A 9,176-nucleotide genomic window follows, 5' to 3' on the forward strand; every position below is an offset into this window, starting at 1 on the left:
TTTGACTTAAAAACAACATTTTAATACCAAATGCACTTGCAGCTGTAAAAACATGTCATGTAAAATAAGATACACACAAATGAAAATACATATAAGTTGGCAATACTGTACACACAACATTTAAATATATATCAAGGCATCCTACCTTTATTCTGTATTGAAAGATGGCACACCAAAACGGATCAGAACTTGATTGGCACAACGTTTATCTTAACTCCATGCATGCCGCATTCAAACCAGACTGTCATTACATGTCTTTAAGCTCTTTCCCTCAGAAATGGGGGTGCAGACATTAGGTTTAAATTCAAACAGCGGTACACCTTTAAACATGTTCAGCAACTAGACCTGGGAGTATTCTTTGACAACGAAATAAACACAAAAAACACAAGGAAGAGAAGTTGAAGACACAGCACTCGCAAGCTCTATCTATCTATCTCTATCTCTCTTGCTAATACAGGCTGGTCTTCTTCATGATGCGCAGGAACTCCTGTTCATTAACCTCACCATCTCCATCCCTGTCAGCCTCATCGATCATCTCCTGCCAAAAGTTAAGTTAAAAAAGTAACTGGAAAGCCATTTAGGTTAAGTGTTTCATCCACAAAATATCATTGTTCTCTATTGTAGACCTTGTCAAAACGTATATACTGTTTTATCTGGAAACAATGTTAAAGCCAATTGCCTACAATATGAAAGAAACAGAAACTTATACACAGTGTGTAAATGTATATCTTTGTAGAACAAGCCACTGCCACTAAAGATATGCACAACGTAAGCAAAAATTAGCATTTTACACCAAGTGATTTTCTGTGGCGCACTGTGAGAACTGCAGCTGTGCCAAACATGTACATTAATAGACCGATTTGTTTTCTGCTGCAACACTCTTACACAAAAACAGCAGTTCAGAGCCAAAGACAAACCTGTAGCTCCTCGTCCGTCAGGTTCTCTCCAAGCTCTTTCGCCACTCTCTTTAGGTTCCGGAATGAGATCTTCCCAGTTTCATCATCATCAAACAAGCGGAAGGCTTTTAGAATCTCCTCCTTTGAATCCTTTTCTACCTACAAGAAGAAACACGTTTAAGCTGGTATACCTTCTACTGGACCAACACAGCAAATGTAAATGTACCAGCTTTAACGACCACAAGAGAAACTGGAAATGTAACAAGTATCAGACCAATATTAACATCTGTCCAACCATAAGTGAATAACCCAAATGTAAATATATTTTTTGAATATGGCCTACAACCAGTTCCTACTGTTGCATTTTATTTTACCATTTTGTGGGTCATCACTGCCAGAAAGTCATTGAAGTCTATCTTTCCAGTCCCTTCCTTATCGATTTCCACAATCATTTTCTTTATTTCTTCTTTTTTAGGTTCAAACCCCAGTGCTCTCATAGCAACCTAGAAAGAAAATGATACCATGATCCACTTATTATGAGCTTTATTAGACAACCCTGAACTTGCAATGAGATCACATTACACCTCTGTAATGTTATTTTTCCAGTGCTATGAACGTCACAACAGTGACTTAAGGTTTTGTTTTTATTATTATTGACTTTATGGGTTGCGTACGTGATTGCTCCGATTAAATATTTAAATATCACCTTAGTGTTGAAACAACCTGTTTTTTTTTTTTTAAATTTGTTAATGCCATATTTGATTTCATCATATATAATGTGTTCACCATATTATCCTTAAAAAGCAATACTGTAACTTACTGTAAACACAACTACTAATCTGCACCTTCACTGTAAAGTGCATGAGGTATACTGAAAACTACCATCAGTTACTAGTGTGCAAAGACCAATACCTTCACAATCACCCAACCACTGAGGTTTTTACCTTTAGCTCCTTCACATCAATGTATCCGGATCCATCTGTATCAAAGAGGTCAAACGCTTCCCGGATCTCCTGTTTCATCTCCTCCGTCAGCTCTGGCTTGGGGCCAGTCTTCTTCCTCTGAGAAGTGGCTCCCAGTGAGGGTTTCTTGTAGCTAGTAGCCTGAATGGGAAGAGAGGCTAGCAGGTAATTGATATAGACGACACAATTACTTGTTGTCCAGCCATACTGTGCGCCAGAAATACTCAGAGATACTGCCATACCCAACATTGTGTTAATCGTGGTAGTGCTGACTAACTAGTTTCAGTTATTGATGTGGAATGACAACGTTTTAGGAGATGGCGCCAACGGTTTTGGAATGAGAAAACCAAAGACAAACTGTCAACAGGTACAGAAGTGAATTCGGCTTAAAACTTGGAAGGAAATGATTCAAACTCAATATTGTAACAACAAACCCACTCCAAGTGATTGCTTCCTCTATCATAAGGATAGCATCAGCAAATGACGAAATTTGAACGTAATTGTGATAGTCAACTAAACCCCATTGTTCAGATTATTTTATTTTTCTAGTAACTGTTGATATTATATTAATTCTCATACGAATGAGTATTATTTAATATTACTAATAATGGTTTATGTTAGTAAAAGCCTAATAAAATACACTAAATACAAAAAAGTATTATGAAAATAAACTGCATATCAAAATACAAATAAAAACATCGATCCGAAATTAAAACAGAAATCTAGCGAGCAGCTACTGTCCAAAATGTATCTCATTGCGACTCCAGAACCAAAAATATTCTATAAATATTATTAATATTATTACCTAATTCAAGAAAAAAAACAAACAAACATCAATTTTAACCCAACCCGAACTCACTCACCATCACAAATGTACGCGTAACCAAAGAAAAATGTGAAGACTAGGCCCAAAAGGATACACGAATAAAAACTATATGAATGTGTTATCTTATTATTAATGCATTTGTAATTATTTTCACACAGTACGTTTCATACCCACAACACACACGTCGTCCTATAGCTAAGCAAACAGTACGGCTATAGGCTGGGCTCAACCTAGTACTCACACCTGATTGGCTGCTGAAGCTTCTCTGACACTTCATTACTATTGGATAACTTACTGAGAAATTTGACTCGCTGACCGAGCCACTCTTCTACAATTTCTATTTGTTACTTTTTTAAAAAAAAAAAAAAAAAAAAAAAAATTGGGCGTTCTTTGGCGTTTTTATTGGACGTTAGAGCTTATGACGTCATTTTAATTAATTTCTTTGACTGTATTTCCAGAGAAGCCTCTATCTCATTGGCCGTAATACTCAGCTACGCCGACACAGGTTCCCCAATCAGCTGCAACTATAAAAAAGTTCATAACACTAAATAAGCGGCGTGTACACAATTATGTTGTAATATTCAGATTTTTTTTTTTTTTTTCCATAAATCTTCTGTTCTTTGCTGTTGCAACATTTATCAGTGTTTTAAGTACTTGGTTACGTTTTCCCATTCACCCCCAAAAAAACCCCCCCTTCCCCTACACCACCCATCAGTGGTACTATATATATATATATATATATATATATATATATATATATATATATATATATAGTTTCTTTAGCACAAGTTCTTGAGAGTAACAGAATATGGGGTTATATGGAGGCAGTCCTCTCGCTGTGTGTGTATATATACACACATTACATTATTAAATACAATTTTGTTTTCTTTGTCATCCTAATAGCGTGAAAAACGGAGAAGCTCACTGATGGCGACTCGCAACAGGCCGGTGCGTATCAGTCTAGACTAGTCTGTATTCCTGTGAGGCATTGCTTCAGATACCCTCGTCAGCTGATGCGTATAGGCTCCTTTGAACTATCTGTATGCCTGTCTGTCAGGGGGAGACGGAGGTGAATTAGAAACAAGAATCTGGGAGAGAAGAATGTACTGCTAGGCCTTTACACTGTCAAATCTGGCATCTTTAATATGTGTCTACTAATAGTCATCTCTCAATCAGATTTTTTTTTTTTTTTTTATGGTTGAAACTGATGGAGCTGGTTTCAGCTTTTGATACAGTAAATGAGCACAGAACTGAGTGGTACACATTGCAAGTTTCCCATTTTCTCGTCTCCGGACTCTGTGCTCTGCAGGGCAGTAAGAAGTGTGCTGTGATCGGGGTTTCCGGCTTCCTCGGCCATCATCTAGTGGAGAAGCTCCTGGAGAAGGGATACGCTGTGAATGTGTATGACATCTGCCAGGGCTTCCACAATAACCGGGTCACCTTCCTGGGGGACCTCTGCTGCAAAGAGGTGCGCCCTCATCTGGCCACTGCCATTCTTGTTGTTTTTTTAATTTTTTATAAAGACCCTCAATCAGGCACATTTTTGCAATGAAATAGGATTAAGACAAGACACGGTTATGGAGGGGTCAGACACCAGAACAACAGGGCAACACACAGCACACTTCTTGTCCATCGCACTCTTCAGTTGTTTCTTTAGTTCTTGAGAGTATCAGAATATGTGGTTTTATGGAGGCTGTTGGTCTCTCCATCTGCCTCTGTTTTTCACAGTGTATAAAGAGCAGCACTTCTCTAAATGTGGTGCAACCTGTTATTCCAGGATCTTCTTCCAGCACTGGAGGGGGTGACTCTTGTGTTACACTGTGCTTCTCCTGCTCCATCCAGCGACAACAAAGAGCTGTTCTTCACAGTGAACTACATAGGAACCAAGGTAGTCATCCTGGCCTGCAAGGAGGCTGGAGTTCAGGTAGGGGGCGCTAAAGATACATGTTCAAACAGTTAAATGACTTGGTCTCTCACTTCATTTAAAAGGTTGTGAGGTTTCTGGTTAGAAAATTGATGTTTCACCCAACAAATCTTTTGAGGTTTTTCTCACTTGCACTAAAACAGTTCCTCAGAGCCGTCAACATGATTTGTGCCCAACCTCTCTTTTCAGAAAGTGATTCTGACGAGCAGCGCCAGCGTTGTGTTTGAAGGAACTGATGTAAAGGATGGCACTGAAGACTTGCCCTATGCCAAGAAGCCTATTGATTACTACACAGAGACCAAAATCCTGCAGGAGAAGGTAGCAATCGCATTGACTAGCACACTGTTAGAACCATAGCTGCTGAGTTTGCCTGTGCAGATCACGCTGGATTTCTCTCTTGGCTATAGTGCCTAAGGATTTCCAAGTCCAGGATTTCCAACTTTGAAGGTTGGATTTGTGCACCCCTGGAATGTTTTTTAAATGGCTACAGTTAAAAAGTAATTAGGGGGGTTCAAACAGGTATCACAACAATAACAAGCCATGATGTGGTACAGAACAGAAAAGCCAGAGCACTTGTGGTGTGTGTGTGTTTTTTTTTTTTAAATGTATCTCTCTTCGTGCACTGATTTAGAGCAGTGGTTCCCAACCCTGGTGCTGGGGACCGCTTGTGTCTGCTGGTTTTCATTCCAACTGAGCTCTCAATAATTTAACTAGACCCTTAATTGAACTATGAATTTGCTTTCATTAGATCTTTTAAATTGTTAATTTAGCTCTTAAACAGTTCGAGTTACTTATAAAGTGGTATAGCTAACTTGAAATCTACAACTGTTTAAGAGCTGAAAACAATAAAAAAGGTAAATTAAGCAAATTCCCAGTTCAATTAAGGGTCTGGTTAAATTACTGAAAGCTCAGCTGGAATGAAAACCAGCAGATACTGGGTCCACAGGACCAGGGTTGGGAACCACTGCTTTAAAGGACAGATCTCAAACCCCAGTGCACTAGAACGCATATTTTGAAACAGACTTTAAGTGTAAAAAGTTGTCAGGAGGTTAACAATGATAAGAAAAAAAATAGGCATGTTACTTAAACAGTTATAATATTTGTTTATTTAGCAGACGCCTTTATCCAAGGTGACCTACAGAGACTAGGGTGTGTGAACTATGCATCAGCTGCAGAATCACTTATAACAACGCCTCACCCGAAAGGCTGAGCACAAGGAGGTTAAGTGCTTTGCTCAGGGTCACATAGGGGGGTAAACTGAGATTTGAACCGAGGACCTCTTGCTTAAACGTCCTTTTCTTTAACCATTGGACCACACAGATTCCTGTTGCAGACAAATAATGTTTTCCGGAAACCCTGCTGCTTACTCTCTCAAATTAGTGCAGTGGTGCTTTTTAAACACTTGAATTTCTTATTTTGTAACATTAACACAGATTTATCTCATTTTAAAAAACTGGAGTAAGTAGTTAGTATCTTGCTACATCTATATTATAATTATTTACAGAAATGTAGAATTGGTATAAGAAACAGGAATACAGTAGCTTGGACCTGTACCTTCTTTCAGCTCCTAACTCCCTCTGTCCAGAACAGGAGGTCCTGGGTGCAAATAACCCTGATGAGAATTTCCTGACTGTAGCAATTCGTCCTCATGGGATTTTCGGACCTAGAGACCCCCAGCTGGTTCCGATTCTGGTAGAGACAACCCGAAAGGGCAAGATGAAATTCATCATTGGGTCAGTACGACTGAAAAGATATTTCTGTAATTGCTCAACAGTATACCAATGTGTAAATGTCATCACATTTATTTTGTGTGATTTACAAATTCACTTCATGTCTAAGGTGATACAGATTTGCAGTGAAGTGTGGCTTTTGAAACCTAGTTTGAGTTTTTTTTTAAAACTGGTATGTATCGGTTTGATAATTGTATTGTTGCTGTTGCATTGCTATTTAAAGTATTGTACATCATTAGATTGTACAGTAACTACACTTTATCATGTGTCGTCTTAGGGGGAGGGGGTTATTGTTATCAGGAAATCGCTTTTGCCTGACAAAGTCCAATATATTGATGTCTGTTTCATGCAAAGGTATGTTTAAAATTGGTGACCGATTTCACGGATTGTATGAGAGTCTCAAAAAGGGTCACTTCTGGTAACCTCTTGCATGAGGAATTAGTGAATAGAATGGAACCCTTTGTGACTGCCGCACCCTGACTCTAGTAAGCTCTCTGCTTTGGCTAATTGCTAATAAGATGAAAATTTAATTTATTAATACTTCTGTATAAAAACAAAAACAAACATAAAAAAAAAACATTAAAATGGATTACAAAAATTATATATATATATATATATATATATATATATATATATATATATATATATATCTATATATATATATATAATATATAATATTGGACTTCATACAGGACAGAATCGATTTCAGGTAATTATTTCTTATGTACTTTAAAAAGGATTAAGCAAATATGAATTTCTGATTCAGATACATGCAGTTTATTCCTCACTATTAAAGTGATTCATACAGGCATCTTTATGTTTGCAGTGACGGGAAAAACCTGGTGGATTTCACCTATGTTGAAAACGTGGTACATGGTCACATCCTGGCAGCCGAGAGCCTTCACAAAAATTCACCAGTCTGTGGAAAAGTAAGAGTCTGCTGTGTAACGGCTACTGTTCTCTTGCAGAATGGGTTGAACGCCTGTTAGCTGAGTCTTTAGATTGCAAGAGTAGATCTGTTGAGGCTTTATTGGCTCTTCACTGAACTGCACACAAGTGCTGATATTTTTATTTGTTATGGGGAAAGGTCCGCAGGTCTGTCAAATCCATTCAAGAAGCATCTGGCACGTCGGTAGAACTGGATTTGAATTTGCCTTGTTTCCCCTTGTCCCCAGGCCTACCACATCACGAACGATGAGCCCGTGCTGTTCTGGGAGTTCCTGTCCCGAGTGCTGGCGGGCCTGGACTATGAGCCCTTGCGGTACCACCTGCCTTACCTGCTCGTATACTACCTGGCTCTGCTGCTGTCCCTGCTGGCCCTGCTGCTGAAGCCCTTCATTGCCTTCAAACCCACCTTCACCCCCATGCGAGTTGCTCTGGCCGGCGCTCACCACTACTACAGCTGCAAGAGAGCTAAACAGGACATGGGCTACAGGCCCCTGGTCAGCCTGGACCAGGCTATTGAGAGAACAGTGCAGAGCTACCCCCAGCTGCGCCGGACTGAGTAACTGGAGAGCAGGGGCTTGTACACGCTCCAGTGCCCCAAATCACCAGTGAGGTGTATGTAAGGAACGAGGAGTGTTTTTTGTGAGGATGTCCTCCTTACAGTGTCCTTAGGAATAATTTTCAGTCTGTTTGCACAATGTTTTGACTACATTCTCCTGCCATATCAATGCTTTTGTGTCAAAATGTTAAACTAAAAAATAATAAAAATAAGTTTTACTTTAATCTCTCATAGTAGGTTTAATACAACAGGGAAGTGTACTGGTTCTTTTATTTTGAACTTTTATAAGGCTTAATCTAGTGAAGCTGATTATGGTAATTTGATCAATTCTATCTATATGAAGCAGGATCCCAGGAGGAGGGGCAGGCAAATACTGCTGCTGTAAATGCCTATAGCATGCTACACACTGAAAATGTATGAGGCTTGGTGTGTGCACACCTAGCAACATGGTGAATTCATAACACAGGGAGAAAAGCAAACATGCAGCTGATATAAATTCAGTTATTTGGGGATAATAACCCATTCTATAACAAGTTGGGCTGGTCGTGCTATCACCCAAGTTGTTTCTTACTAGTTGTGTATCATTTATATTTGATTTAATATATTCTAATATAATGTGTTCTAAACCGTTCGAAATGGGTATGAAACTAGTTGGCGAATGTGATAAAAATTACTGTTCAGATAGGAGAAAGAAAAGTAACATTTTGCTGAGATTTATTTATTTTTAATGAAGAATCTCCACAGAGACAGTTGTTTAATGGCAACCACTTTTACTTTTTCTTTCTGTCTTGTCGCTTTTTAATTTTTTCAGCTTGGTTATTCCTATTAACTTCTGACTGTCAGGAGATGCTGAATGATACACAGCAGCTTACTTGTGCTCCAAACTGTTTACTATGGTACTACTGTAGGGGCTTATATTGCAAATTAAGTCTTACTAATTAGAATAAAAGAGAAATCAATTATATGTGAATGTCATTATAAATAATACATGTGCCCACACAATCATGTTCAGTCTTAACCTAAAATGTAATTCTTTGTTGTCTGTATACTAAGTTTATAAATATGATTTGCTGAGACTTGTACTCCACCTGTCTGAGTTTCCGACTGTCCTGTACTACAAGCCACCTTTCAGGTTTATCTGGGAAGCATTAGAGGTGCGGCAGCCAACAGTAATGTTAAACCAAGGACGGGGGGAGGTTATTAAGTACTTTAGGTTTAACTTACCCAAGAAAGACAGTAAAGGGTGATTCATGAGTTAGACCTGTCTTACAAATTTGAATTGGTATCATCATAATTATTAATATCAAAAGGTTTTACGAATCTAGGACCTAGTT

General features: G+C 38.6%; 2 protein-coding genes across 2 annotated transcripts; one reads left to right on the plus strand and one right to left on the minus strand.

Moving 5' to 3' along the window:
• On the minus strand, positions 1-2,894 carry LOC121295179 (centrin-1). Its single transcript, XM_041219585.1, has 5 exons — positions 2,722-2,894; positions 1,841-1,999; positions 1,271-1,399; positions 918-1,055; positions 1-538 (listed from the first exon to the last, which is right to left on the minus strand). The coding sequence occupies exons 1-5, from the start codon at positions 2,722-2,724 to the stop codon at positions 449-451; spliced, it is 519 nt and encodes a 172-aa protein (XP_041075519.1). The 5' UTR covers positions 2,725-2,894; the 3' UTR covers positions 1-448.
• Positions 2,895-3,611: 717 nt separating this feature from the next.
• On the plus strand, positions 3,612-7,997 carry LOC121295893 (sterol-4-alpha-carboxylate 3-dehydrogenase, decarboxylating-like). Its single transcript, XM_041221016.1, has 7 exons — positions 3,612-3,632; positions 3,994-4,152; positions 4,462-4,608; positions 4,798-4,926; positions 6,199-6,341; positions 7,165-7,267; positions 7,514-7,997. Exons 1-7 carry the CDS (start codon positions 3,612-3,614, stop codon positions 7,844-7,846), a joined length of 1,035 nt encoding a protein of 344 aa, XP_041076950.1. The 3' UTR covers positions 7,847-7,997.
• The last annotated feature ends 1,179 nt before the right edge of the window (positions 7,998-9,176 follow it).

This window comes from Polyodon spathula, chromosome 20, assembly GCF_017654505.1.
Source record: "Polyodon spathula isolate WHYD16114869_AA chromosome 20, ASM1765450v1, whole genome shotgun sequence".
NCBI classification, from domain to species: Eukaryota; Metazoa; Chordata; class Actinopteri; order Acipenseriformes; family Polyodontidae; genus Polyodon; species Polyodon spathula.

What these genes read in the sequence shown, in the direction of transcription:
- LOC121295179 (XM_041219585.1), bottom strand. An exon ending in CAGTGATGACCCACAAAATG is followed by an intron (nt 1,056 to 1,270) that starts GTAAAATAAAAT and finishes TTCTTCTTGTAG; the next exon opens with GTAGAAAAGGATTCAAAGGA. An exon ending in TGACGGACGAGGAGCTACAG is followed by an intron (nt 539 to 917) that starts GTTTGTCTTTGG and finishes AACTTTTGGCAG; the next exon opens with GAGATGATCGATGAGGCTGA.
- LOC121295893 (XM_041221016.1), top strand. Translation starts at nt 3,612, where the DNA reads ATGGCGACTCGCAACAGGCCG. An exon ending in GCAAGGAGGCTGGAGTTCAG is followed by an intron (nt 4,609 to 4,797) that starts GTAGGGGGCGCT and finishes CTCTCTTTTCAG; the next exon opens with AAAGTGATTCTGACGAGCAG. An exon ending in CCAAAATCCTGCAGGAGAAG is followed by an intron (nt 4,927 to 6,198) that starts GTAGCAATCGCA and finishes TGTCCAGAACAG; the next exon opens with GAGGTCCTGGGTGCAAATAA.